Genomic DNA, 13,857 nt, shown 5'->3' with positions numbered 1-13,857 from the left:
CAGTTTTCAGGAATATGTGGAAAGTGTGTACAGTTCCCTTACACCTTCCACTATTTTTACAAACACTACAGAAGCTCATTACTCAAGAATTATCAAGTTATTCACAAAAAGGTTAGGTAATTTTCTACTTTCTAACACAAACTTATTCACTTATTTTCTTATTTCACAGTTTTCAGGAATATGTGGAGAGTGCGTACAGTTCCCTTACACCTTCCACTACTTTTACAAACACTACAGGAGCTCATTACTCAAGAATTATTAAGTTATTCACAAAAAGGGAAGGGAATTTTCTACTTTCTAACACAAACTTATTCACTTTTTTTCTAATTTCACAGTTTTCAGGAATATGTGGAGAGTATGTACAGTTCCCTTACACCTTCCACTATTTTTACAAACACTACAGAAGCTCATTACTCAAGAATTATTAAGTCATTCACAAAAAAAGGTTAGGTAATTTTCTACTTTCCAACACAGACTAACCCTTTTTTTCTTGATTCACAGTTTTCAGGAATATGTGGAGGGTGTGTACAGTTCCCTTACATCTTTCACTACTTTTACAAACACTACAGGAGCTCATTACTCAAGAATTATTAAGTTATTCACAAAAAGGTTAGGTAATTTTCTACTTTCTAACACAAACTTATTCACTTATTTTCTTATTTCACAGTTTTCAGGAATATGTGGAGAGTGCGTACAGTTCCCTTACACCTTCCACTACTTTTACAAACACTACAGGAGCTCATTACTCAAGAATTATTAAGTTATTCACAAAAAGGGAAGGGAATTTTCTACTTTCTAACACAAACTTATTCACTTTTTTTCTAATTTGACAGTTTTCAGGAATATGTGGAGAGTGCGTACAGTTCCCTTACATCTTCCACTACTTTTACAAACACTACAGGAGCTCATTACTCAAGAATTATTAAGTTATTCACAAAAAGGTTAGGTAATTTTCTACTTTCCAACACAACCTAACCCATTTTTTTCTTGATTCACAGTTTTCAGGAATATGTGGAGGGTGTGTATAGTTCCCTTACACCTTCCACTACTTTTACAAACACTACAGGAGCTCATTACTCAAGAATTATTAAGTTATTCACAAAAAGGGAAGGGAATTTTCTACTTTCTAACACAAACTTATTCACTTTTTTTCTAATTTGACAGTTTTCAGGAATATGTGGAGGGTTTGTACAGTTCTCTTACACCTTCTACTACTTTTACACACAAAACAACACCCCATTACTCAAGAACCATTAAGTTATTCATAAAAAAAGAGAGGAGATCCCATTTCTCACCACTCCTCACACGTGAACCGAACGTAAACAAAGTGAACCCCAAGTGAAGGGCGGGATGCGCATAACACCAATAAATAGTAACCTTATGTGTCTACCTTCTCTTTCTATTCTTCGTTATTACATCATGGGTTCCAGAAATGAGTGACAGGGTGTTTGGTGTCGCTATGGAAGCCCTGAACCGTTGTCTTGCGAAACTAACACGCTGGGAAATATTTCGTGTGACTGGGCCCGGATCCACAAACATACTCACTAACTCTAAATACACACTAACATAGCTACGCATTATGGATTTAGCGACCGACGTTAACTGATGCGGTCTCGGTTAAGTTTATATCCGCCATTAACTTGCTATCTTCTTACGTCTTTGCTCGCTTATCTTTATCTATCTATCATTTCCTTCAGCTTCCTTTTGATTCCTCTTCACTGAGCCTTCTGCTATCTTTCACTGTGCTCTTCTTCTGCCTCTTCCTCTTATTATCTCTTACTCCTTTCCTTTCGTCTCCTCTTGATCGTCTTGTAGTTCTCTTCTTTCTCCTCTTTATCCTTTCCTTTCGTCTCCTCTTGATTCCCTTTCAGTGTACCTCTTCTTATCCTTGTATTTCTCTTATTTTTCCTCTTACTCCTTCCTCTTCCCTCCACACGTCACACCGTTGGGTCCTTCCTCTTCCTCTTACTCATCTCATTCCTCTTACCAGAGAGACCTGGACCAGATCACTCGGTGGTCAGAAAAATGGCAGATGTCCTTCAACACTGCCAAATGTAAAGTAATGCATATCGGATCCAGAAACAGCAACCACACATACCACATGGGTGGCGAACCACTACATGTTGTGCAAGAGGAAAGAGACCTCGGGGTCACCATCAGCAGTGACTTGAAACAAATAAAACACTGCAAGTCCGCCTGTAAGAAAGTCAATACAATGCTTGGGTTCATATCGAGGAACTTCGAATACAAGACGCCGGGAGTTATGTTATCCTTGTACAATTCGCTGGTAAGGCCCCACCTGGAATACGCCGTGCAATTCTGGTCTCCTAATTACAGGAAAGACATTGAATTACTTGAGAGAGTACAGCGCCGCGCCACGAAGATGATACCATCACTGAGGACGAAGCCCTATGAAGAGCGACTCGAGCGACTCAACCTCTTCACGTTGGAAAAGAGACGCCTGCGGGGAGACATGATACAAGTCTTTAAGTACCTGAACAAGCTCAGCAACGTTGATCACTCCAAACTCTTCACGCTACAAACCAACCTGAGAACAAGAAACAACGGAAAAACAATTCAAGCAAAGCGATGCAATACCGACATCGGCAGGAGTTATTTCTCGAATAGAGTTGTTCGCCACTGGAACAGCCTTCCTGCTGAAGTGGTTAGCGCAGAGACCATCAACTCCTTCAAGAAACGCATTGATCGCCACTTTGCTGCATCGGGAGTGAACTGAACGCTCCCAAGAGTAGATACACAAGTGCTTTAATCCTTCCCTGCAAGCCACTCCTATGGCAAACGGATTGATTGAATCACTGAACGCAGGCAGCCTAGTAATGAGCCAACAGGCTTTCTGCTGCCTGCTAGTCCATGTTTCCATGTTTCTTACTTCTTCCTCTTCCCCCGCGTTCACGCCGTTGGGTCTTTCCTCTTTCTCATCTCATTCCTCTTAGTAGTTAGTCTCTTACTCCTTTCTCTTCCTTCCGCACGTCACGCCGTTGGGTCCTTCCTCTTCCTCTTACTCGTCTCATTCCTCTTACTCCTTCCTCTTCCCCCGCAGGTCACGCCGTTGGGTCTTTCCTCTTTCTCATCTCATTCCTCTTAGTAGTTAGTCTCTTACTCCTTTCTCTTCCTTCCGCACGTCACGCCGTTGGGTCCTTCCTCTTCCTCTTACTCGTCTCATTCCTCTTACTCCTTCCTGTTCCCCCGCGTTCACGCCGTTGGGTCTTTCCTCTTTCTCATCTCATTCCTCTTAGCAGTTAGTCTCTTACTCCTTTCTCTTCCTTCCACACGTCACGCCGTTGGGTCCTTCCTCTTCCTCTTACTCATCTCATTCCTCTTACTCCTTCCTCTTCCCCCGCAGGTCACGCCGCTGGGTTGGATCCTTCCTCTTCCTCTTAAGCATTCCTCTTACTCCTTCCTCTTCCCTCCACACGTCACGCCGTTGGGTCCTTCCTCTTTCTCATCTCGTTCCTCTTAGTAGTTAGTCTCTTACTCCTTTCTCTTCCTTCCGCACGTTCACGCCGATGGGCCCTTCCTCTTCCTCTTACTGATCCCATTCCTCTTACTCCTTCCTCTTCCCCCGCAGGTCACGCCGCTGAGTTGGGTATTTCCTCTTCCTCTTACGCATTCCTCTTACTCCTTCCTCTTCCCTCCGCACGTCACGCCGATGGATTGGGTCCTTCCTCTTCCTCTTACTCATCTCATTCCTCTTACTCCTTCCTCTTCCCCCCCAGGTCACGCCGCTGGGTGCGAGTGTGAGCTCTGCAGCACGGAGTTCCCCCTTCGCACCCACCTGCTCATCGACATGTCCTACTCGAGGCTGAATCAGGACCAGCAGTCGACTCCCAAGACCAGCACGGGATCCAGGTTCAGCTTCTTCAGCCGCAAGAAGACCTCGAGTCCCAACGCGGCTGCCCACGCCGCGGCCGCCCTCGCGCTGTTCAGGGAACAACAGAGGCAGGCTGCTCTAAGGGTGCGTGAAGGTGGTGGGGGTCTTGCATTAGGGGTTTGGACAGTATAGGGATGAACTAGAGTAGATAGAGTAGGTAGATGGAAGTGGTGTGGTGTGTGTGTGTGTGGGTGTGTGTGTGTGTGTGGGGGGGGGTGATAAGGGTTGTAATAAGCCAGACTATAATAAAAACATTGATAGACATGTGGATATAGATACAGATAAAAAGATAGAGAGATATGGATAGATATGAATAGATAGAAATGGATATAGCAATGGCGTATACCCCAAACGTTACCATTATCTCCATCGCTCCCTTTAGTTGGTGACATCTATCGGGAGAAGATTCTAGGACACAAACAAAACAAAACAAACAAAATAGCATCGTGTCCCCTTTCCCCACCAGCCCATTATCTTCATCGCTCCCTATAATTGGTGACATCTATCGGGAGAAGATTTTAGGACACAAACAAAACCAAACAAACAAAATAGCATCGTGTCCCCTTTCCCCACCAGGCCATTATCTTCATCGCTCCCGATAATTGGTGACATCTATCGGGAGAAGATTCTAGGACACAAACAAAACAAAACAAACAAAATAGCATCGTGTTCCCTTTCCCCACTAGGCCATTATCTTCATCGCTCCCTATAGTTGGTGACATCTATCGGGAGAAGATTTTAGGACACAAACAAAAACAAACAAACAAAATAGCATCGTGTCCCCTTTCCCCACCAGGCGCTGAAGCAGGCGGAGGAGGAAGAGGCAGCGATGGCGTCCAATTCGCGGGACCCCGTTACGCTCAGCAGCCTCAAGCAGGACTCCCTCATGATTCCCGCGACGCGCATGGCCCAGTTCTTCCCGGCAGGACACCCGGTGCGTGGCCTCGGCAAGGGGGATGACGATTTCACAGTCCAACACAGTGGCTTTGTAATCACCCGAACCAAACTGTTCAATCTTCTACACTCCATAATGATTAGGTTTTCGATACAACATCAGATACACAAGAGATTTCCCGTATAGTTTCCTCAAATTTCTTAACTTAAATCCGAACACCAAGCACTACACAAAGAATTTTCGAAGTCTTTGGTATTGATTTGGAGGCTTACTAACCCATCATGGCGAACCGTGAAAGTGGCCCTTGATAGACGTTTTCTTTCCCTTCCCTCCCCCTCCAATATATTATAACGGACTCGAGGTGCTGTAGCTATCTGGGATTTCCGAGTTAATTCAATATCTTAAACAGAAACCACTGTAGTGTGACCAAAACTTAACATTTCCCTTTCCTCAACGAGACGGAGACGAGCACCGAGGCCACGAGTAGCTAAACCCAACCCTCCCGCCCTCAGATCCCGACGAGCACCAGCCACGGACGTCTGCGGCTGCTGGAGGCGCCTGAGCAGAACCTCCACGTCGTCTTCCACATGATGGGCCCCGCCGCGCACATCACCCCCGCCCTATGCTCCCCCCTGCACGACCTATATACCCAGCAACGAGACAGTGTGATTAGGGTAAGGATGAGGAGGTGGAGGTGGAAGTGGAGGTGGAGGTGGAGGTTGTGTGTTGTTGCTGTTGATGCTTGCACTTTAAAACAAAACAAAAAACATATATATACATCCCCAGGCTTTCCGGGCGGCGGTGGGCGGGGCAGGGACCAGCGGCGGGGCTCTGCAGGGCATGGTGCTGCTCAACCTGGAGAGGGGCGGCGAGATGGGGGCAGGTAAGGGGGGTCTCAGGTGGCCATGGTCTGATCACGTGCTAGACTCGCGAATGTCAGTCAATCAGTCAGATATTTCCCTCCCCGAATGTGGTTGGAGATTTCTGGTGTCTGTGTGTGTGTGTGTGTGTGTGTGTGTGTGTGTGTGTGTGTGTGTGTGTCGTTTGGATAAGCACAGATAGTTTGCCCAAAGAAAAATAATCGAATTCTTTCTCATTCTTTCTATCGATCTGCCCTTCTGTCTGTATTTATGTCTACCTACTTATCTATCTATCTATCTATCTATCTATTCATCCAGTATTTAAGAATACGTGATTTAGTTTACCTTTAAAGAAAAAAAGTTAGGCTGTTTCCGCGGATGGTCCCCTTAAGGAAAGGTAACCCACGGAGTCTTCTTCTTCTTTTTCTTCTTCTTCATCTTCTTCTTCTTCTTCTTTTTCTACCTCTTCTTCTTCTTCTTCTTCTTCTTCTTCTTCTTCTTCTTCTTCTTCCTCTAACTTTTCTTCTTCTAACTTTTCTTCTTCTTCTTCTTCTTCTTCTTCTTCATCATCTTTTGCGAATGTCCCCTTAAGGAAAAATAACCCACGGAGTCTTCTTCTTCTTCTTGTTCTTCTTCTTCTTCATCTTTTTCTAACTATTCTTCTTCTTCTGCTTCTTCTTCTTCTTCTTCTTCTTCATCATCATCTTCTTCTTCTTCTTCTTCTTCTTCTTCTTCTTCTTCATCATCATCTTTCACGAATGTCCCCTTAAGGAAAATAACCCCATGGTCCTTCTTCTCCTACCGCTGGGCGTGTGGTCGCGGCGCTGCGCAGTGGAGTACCCCTTCATGCTGGTGTGGGTGGTGGATGGACGGCAGTGCGACGCCCGCCTCGTCATCAGCAAGCTTCGGCAACTGAGTCTGGAGGAGTTCGACCCCGCTAAGACCGGCTTCTCCTGCCCCCACTACTTCGATACTTATGAGGAGGTGGCGATGCTGGCACGACCCCCGCTTGGTGAGTCCTCTCTCTCTCTCTCTCTCTCTCTCTCTCTCTCTCTCTCTCTGGCTTGCTCGCTCGCTCCCCCTACTTCGATGATTTTGAAGAGCTGACGATACTAACCCCGATCTCCGCTTTATAAGATAACCCCCCCAACGTCTCTCTCTCTCTCTCTCTCTCTCTGATCCATTAAAAACAAGCTCGACCGCCACTTCTATTTAATGTAATTTTGCTTATATTCAAGGACAGATCCCCTAATCTGAACATTAGGGTCTGTGGGGTCTGAGTAGCTATGTAAATCTATGTAAATCTTTCTCTTGACGTCACCCATCTCCTTCAGCAGAAAAGCTGGCGCGCAAGCCCACCTCCTCCTCCACGGGTTACATCCTCACTGTCTTCAAAGTCTTCGAGGGCGACGATAGTGTCAAGTTCGAGAGGAATTGGCTCAACTGGACTGGTAAGAGGCTCAGCGACTATAGCTATGAAGGGCTGTAGATCAGTGATTCCCAACCAGGGGTCCATGGAAGAATTTCAAAGGGTCCATAGAGATTCTAATTATTTCACAATCTATTATACTGGAGTTAGAAGACATGCGGCTAGGTATAAATTTCATACTAGTGTACACAATCCTTAAAACTGAATGCTTTAATGCTAGAATTACTCTACATTAGCTAACGGTGCCAGGGGTGTCAAACTCACGGCCCACGCAACAAATTTGGCCCGTGGGATGGTTATGAGTGGCCCGCGAGATAACAGGAAGATATAAAGGGCTCCACAGGTGAAAAAGTGATTGAAAAAGAGGGAACGGGACAAGAAAAGATTGGGAACCACTGCTGTTGAGTGTAGGATTTTTTACTAAGATGCGAAAAGCGAGTTAATTTGTCTTATTAGAGTGGAAAAACTGATATGTTTGTATGCGTGTGTCTGTATTCTTATCACTGGACTGGTAAGGTTATTAAGGGCTCCATATGTAGTAGAAGCTTTGATTACGATGCGGAAAACGAGATAGTCACAGCTGGTTTGCTTATAAGATATAGTTAACCTCATATGAATATTATAGTTACTCACGCAGACACTCACACACGTTCTCAATGAATCAGTCCATCAGATATAAGTCTATAAATACCAAGTCAAGTCACTCTGCTTCAAAACTACGACCGGTGCGCGCAGGAGGCGGTTTTGGGGCGGAGCAGCGGGATGACGTCACTTGCAGCCAAAAGAAAAAAAAATACCCGCCAGTTCAGGGGTGACTAAAGTTGGGGCTGAATGTGCACTCTGGATGTGCATTCTCGCCTTCTTTCGCAGCGCGTTCAGGCAAGCCACTGACGAAAAAATATGTCTTTTTATTGTGCTATTGCGTGACTGTAATTTCAATGACTACAAACGGCGGTGTTGGGTGTGAGGGAAGGCATGTTGAAGTGATTGATTTAAATTAGTACGCCTTTCCTCGTTTTCTCTAAATCCCTGTTTCTACATTCTCTAGTTTGGCTCCAAACAGTGTCACGCATAAACCACGCCTCGACCGTGTCTCCTCCCACAAACCTGCGTATGACTTGACTTGGCGTATATAGACTTAGTCTCGGGACTCACACACACACGCACACACGCGAATTTGATAAGGCTTTCATAGAGGTTGTGTTGGTAGGTACTTCCACGGATCAGATAACTAAACCACGGTCTTTCACTCTCTCTCCTCCAGGGGCTCGAACGCTGTACAAGAGTCTTAGCAGCGAGGTGGGTCTGCGCCGCCTCACTCTGCACAAGTCGAGACCTCAGGGCGGCTTCCTCCACTACGTCCTGCTCTGCGACTGTTCCAACTTCCTCAAGTCCATCCACCAGGCTGTGCGCGCTATTCCGACCCTCAGGATGCGACTCTGCGGCGACATGGGACTCTATAGACCTATCTCGACCTTCTGAGAGATTAAAAAATTATGCTAGTAGATGAAAAATGGGTTATGATCGTCTTCTAGGTCAATGGACTGATAATAAGGAGTTGAAAGGTCCTGACAAGAGTATCAGAAGCTTGTGGACCCATAAAGACCTATTTCCACCTTCTGAGAGATTAAAAAATGATGCTAGTAGATGAAAAATAGGTTATGATCGTCTTCTAGGTCAATGGACTGATGATAAGGAGTTGAAAGGTCCTGATAAGAGTATTAGAAGCTTGTGGACCCCTATAGACCTATTTCCACCTTCTGAGAGATTAAAAACTGATGCTAGTAGATGAAAAATAGGTTATGATCGTCTTCTAGGTCAATGGACTGATGATAAGGAGTTGAAAGGTCCTGACAAGAGTATTAGAAGTTTGTAGACCCCTAAAGACCTATTTCCACCCTCTGATGGATTAATGAAAAATGGGTTTTGATCGTACTAAAGAAGATAAGGAGTTGAGGGTTCCTAACAGTATTATAAGTTCATGAACCTCTACAGACCTATTTCAACCCTCTGAGCGACTGAGAGCTCGTGATATTAGACAGAAAAAGGGTTATGATCGTCTCTCAGGGCTGTGGATAGGGAGTTCGAGGTTTCTGACAGAGTATTAGTGTCCTAGGCTAGCTATGATATTGACGAAGAAATACAAGGCGATGTCGTGTCCGGCTAGCTATGATATTGACGAAGAAATAGAAGGCGATGTCGTGGCCTAGGCTAGCTATGATATTGTCAAAGAAATACAAGGCGATGTCGTGTCCTAGGCTAACTATGAAATTAACGAAGAAATAGAAGGCGATGTCGTGGCCTAGGCTAGCTATGAAATTAACGAAGAAATAGAAGGCGATGTCGTGGCCTAGGCTAGCTATGATACTGACAAAGAAATACAAGGCGATGTCGTGTCCTAGGCTAGCTATGAAATTAACGAAGAAATAGAAGGCGATGTCGTGACCTAGGCTAGCTATGAAATTAACGAAGAAATACAAGGCGATGTCGTTCCTAGGCTAACTATGAAATTAACGAAGAAATAAAAGGCGATGTAATGATGTCCTTAGCTATGGTTTCTATATCAAAATGAGAGTTGATTGATAAAAGTGTGAGATTTGAATAATTACTGTGATTTCGTGTTATTTTTTATTTGTTTCATTATTCTTGTTTTTATGCTTTTTGTCTTGTTATTGTGTATTATTCTCTCTTTGTGAATGGTTATCTACTCTCAATAATTTTTTTAACTATTAAGTCATTCATTCTATTTTTAAGCAGTCACTATACTTACTCTTCGTTCTTTCATTGTATAGTTTTTCATACTGTAATATTAGTTTTCATTCTGTTTACTCTTCATTCATTCACTTTTTTTACGCCATGGTCACATCTTTCACATTCAGACATTTTCCTCATTTCCTTCTTTTCTGTCTTTTCACACTCAGTAAGTTTAGGCTAATTCACCCCATTCACATGTACATACTCTTTCATCACCATCACTTAATCACAAGGTCTCCCCGTTGTTATAAATTCCCTCAGAGGTGTGTGTGTGTGTGTGTGTGTGTGTGTGTGAAACTTATCTATAATATACGTAAGAAGTTCTGTCAAAGCTCCTATCTACCTATTCCCTCGCAGCTGTCCCTTCTTTCCTGCTCTTCCCTGCAGCTGAATCAAGCGTCCGAGGGATATGTTGAAACTGAACCCATACTTTTAAACGTTTCTGGGCAACTGAACCCATTCTTTTAAACGTTTATGGGCAACTGAACCCATACTTTTAAACGTTTCTGGGCAAATGAACCCATTCTTTTAAACGTTTATGGGCAACTGAACCCATTCTTTTAAACGTTTCTGGGCAACTGAACCCATTCTTTTAAACGTTTCTGGGCAACTGAACCCATTCTTTTAAACGTTTATGGGCAACTGAACCCATACTTTTAAATGTTTCTGGGCAACTGAACCCATACTTTTAAACGTTTCTGGGCAACTGAACCCATTCTTTTAAACGTTTCTGGGCAACTGAACCCATACTTTTAAACGTTTATGGGCAACTGAACCCATTCTTTTAAACGTTTCTGGGCTTACACTCACATTTGATCAGCTGCTTTACGGACTGAGACATTGTGCAGAAGTGTTCCCTACCATTATACCTTTTTAGTTTTAGTTTCATGTGTTATTAGTTGTACAATCGCACTGTGTATTGCCTGGGGTTTGGGATGGCAGGTTCCTCCCTTCTCCTTTGTTGTATACCTGTAACAATAAGCAGGTGTTCATCGTGTGCTTTGTAAAGTAACTATATAATGTTGGATAATAAGGCTGTGAAGGGAGATGAGAAGTAAATGCAATAAAAAATCACGTTCCCTCATCAAACTCAGTTGTTTTATTGTTAACCGTCTTCTTTGATATAAATGACCTCGCCTGATTAGCTACACGGGGATGATGATGCTGCCGTAACTAGAACAGCGCTACCAGATTATCGTACTCAGAACATCGTATTTTCCTGTTTCTGACCCGTAACAACTGCAGAAAAACATCGATAATTAACCATATGAACTCTATTTGTAAATGTATATCGTTATCAGTGTAGGCTCGACAGTTTGGGCCTCAAGCAGACGAGAAAAGTATGCCTAGTACGACAATCTGGTAACGCTGAACTAGAAGCTTGGAGGAGTATAGGTGAAGTTGGGGGCATACGCTCTTACTGCGCGTGGCCTCAGTGCTCATCTCCGTCGCCCTTGAGCTTCTGGTGGGTCCATTACCCCGGGACACAGGGCCACGGGGAAATCTGGGTTACCATAGTTTACCTTCCCCAAATTCCTCATGTACCCATTAATCCAACATCCCAAAAGAGAGGATGAACAGCTGGGTGGGCTGTGACCCGACTGATCAGTTCAAGCTTCAAACCCGTCCCGTGGATTCGTAACTTGGCGTGCTAACCACCATACCACGAAGACGAACTTGAAAGAAAAAAAGAACGTTCCCTTACCAGACTTTGTTGTTTTATTATTAACCTTCTTCTCCTTCGATACAGATGACCTCAGATGGTTATAGTAGTGATAGGGGAACCGATCGGGTACTGTTTGCAAACCAAGTAATTCAGCTTTGATTACTCTTCAAAACCGAGTAAACCGAGTATTAACGATTACTTTGCTCAGGCGACAGCTAGGCGGGCAGCAGGTCGTACAGGCATGACATTCTTATCACCAGGGGGCTAGGTGGGAGGGGGTGGGGGCAAAAGGTTGATTGATTGATTGATAGTTTATTGTTGCAGGTAAACAACAAGGGAGAAGGGAGGAACATGCCATCCCAACCCCCAGGCAGTACAGAGTGTGATTATACAACTATTAATACACGTGTAGGTAGCACCATGAAATTAGGTTGCAAGAGATGATAATTGTTCATATTCGTCTGAGGACAGTTGGCTTAAAGGTGCTGTTATGTGAAATTCATACTATTAGATATTATTTTTATTTTCAAAGAGCTCCATTACTTCATTCCTGCTCGAGATAAAACAGGAGGCCGGGTCAAGGTCTACAGTTTATAAGACATCTGTCGGTAATATGAGGTAGCTAACTTATACTCAAAAACATATTCCGCGCCATCAGTGTAGCGCGTTTTTTTTATTTTTTTTTAAGTGTCATGATGAGTTTCATTTCCCAGACTGATGATCTATAATGTGACTTACCAAGTTGATTAATTACTCTTACATTATTAGTCAGTCATCGATCGATCGATTAAATCCCCTCAATCTTGGGGGTGGGGGATTTAATCGACCAAGTAGTTGAATAGCAAGAACCGAGTAAACAGATTAGTAGGCTACTCACTCTAATCCAAGAACCGAATAAACCTACTACTCGGACCGAAACGTGCGTACATCCCTAATGGTTAGCTGCACAGGAGAAAATGTTGATTGATTGATTGATAGTTTATTGCCAGGTGCAACAACACAGAGGGGAGGAGAGCCATCCCAACCCCCAGGCAGGACAGAGTGTGATTATACAACTATTAATACATGTGTAGGTAGCACCATGAAACTAAAAAGATACAATGGTAGGAAGGAGATGCCTGATACAAAATATACTGGCAATAGATAAATAAACAAATAACCCTACTGGCATATAATCTATAATAATGTCTTCAATAGTATGATTTCAAGCAGGAATAAGTATCAAAATACCACTCTTGAGACATTCATATTCTTTCTATAATACCTGTACGTGGTTTGTGTCATTTACAGAAATAATGATGAATGTGACAACTCTACTGCGGATGTCTAGGGAATTAGAACAGATACGAGTCTTTAAGTTACCTTCTTTTCCTTCTCACACCCTGATGGCTTTCTTTTCTTTCTATTATGTGTGGAGTTTAACCCTGTGTGAGAAATGTCGGGCTCCTCACAGCGTTGTCACAGTGAGCCACAAAACGTTACGGCGCTCGTCGTTTTCTGTGTTGTCTTCCTTGACAATGTCCGTTTTCTTTTTTACAACGTACCGTATGACTCCTCTCCTCTATGATGCTGTACAGATACAAGGTTAAAATGGACTTTCTTCCTTGTTTTATGGTATGAATAATAATTTATTGTTAGATTTACGAGCAGCCAGCACCGTTCAGGCCATAGATGCAGTTGACACCGTACGGTTAAATAAATTCTAGCGACTATTCCTCTCCTTTAACAGCATCTTAGGATATATTACCCCACAAAACACCCATAAGATTTACAAGTAATGCTTGAAGAGGAAGAAAACTATGCTAAAACGATACAAATTAAATAAAATGAAGTGAAGCGAGGAGCTGAAACCAGTACTACCACATTATCGTACTCAAAGCATCGCATTTTCTGGGCTCTGACGCATAACCATTGCAAACAACCCTCAGTAATTAACGATTTTTACGATGAATATAAATAAATCTCGTTATCGGGGTGGATAAAATAGTTTTGAGTCGAAAATCAGCAAATATAGGCGACTGAGTACGACAATCAGGTAATAATGGCCGCCTGAGCGTGCCGTGTGCAAGGCCGGGTGTCGTGTGCAGGCCGCGGCGCTCAGCCAATCAGGAGCCGCGGTGAGCACCGACCATTCAGGAGTTAGGAGTCCCAACGTTGCCAGATTGTCGTACTCTGCCTCCTGCTTTTCCCGATTTCCGACCCAGAAACTGTCTCCCAAACTCCAATAACTGGCTCTATGCATATCTATCGTTAAAATGGTTAATTATTGATGGTTATCTTTAATAGTTATGGGTCAGAAACTAGTAAATGCGATGCTCTAAATACCTGATTATCGTACTAACCAATCAGGCGCCAGGAGTC

The 13,857-nt window shown here is 43.6% G+C and overlaps 1 protein-coding gene across 14 annotated transcripts in view; it reads left to right on the top strand.

Moving 5' to 3' along the window:
- LOC127002746 (uncharacterized) overlaps positions 1-8,719 on the top strand; it is a 30,984-nt gene extending 22,265 nt beyond the window's left edge. For 13 of the 14 annotated variants that reach the window (XM_050868864.1, XM_050868863.1, XM_050868860.1 and 10 more), the window contains 7 exons: positions 3,738-3,976; positions 4,689-4,826; positions 5,300-5,461; positions 5,574-5,670; positions 6,480-6,659; positions 6,982-7,098; positions 8,341-8,719. In XM_050868864.1, the coding sequence (XP_050724821.1) occupies positions 3,738-3,976; positions 4,689-4,826; positions 5,300-5,461; positions 5,574-5,670; positions 6,480-6,659; positions 6,982-7,098; positions 8,341-8,558 (1,151 nt within the window). In that variant the 3' untranslated portion in view covers positions 8,559-8,719. The remainder of the gene's footprint in view (positions 1-3,737; positions 3,977-4,688; positions 4,827-5,299; positions 5,462-5,573; positions 5,671-6,479; positions 6,660-6,981; positions 7,099-8,340) is intronic. The other variant, XM_050868865.1, reaches the window with a different exon arrangement.
- The last annotated feature ends 5,138 nt before the right edge of the window (positions 8,720-13,857 follow it).

The sequence above is a fragment of the Eriocheir sinensis genome, chromosome 24 (genome assembly GCF_024679095.1).
Source record: "Eriocheir sinensis breed Jianghai 21 chromosome 24, ASM2467909v1, whole genome shotgun sequence".
NCBI classification, from domain to species: Eukaryota; Metazoa; Arthropoda; class Malacostraca; order Decapoda; family Varunidae; genus Eriocheir; species Eriocheir sinensis.
The sequence above is the reverse complement of the archived record's forward strand: the minus strand, read 5'-3'. Positions and strand labels throughout refer to the sequence as shown.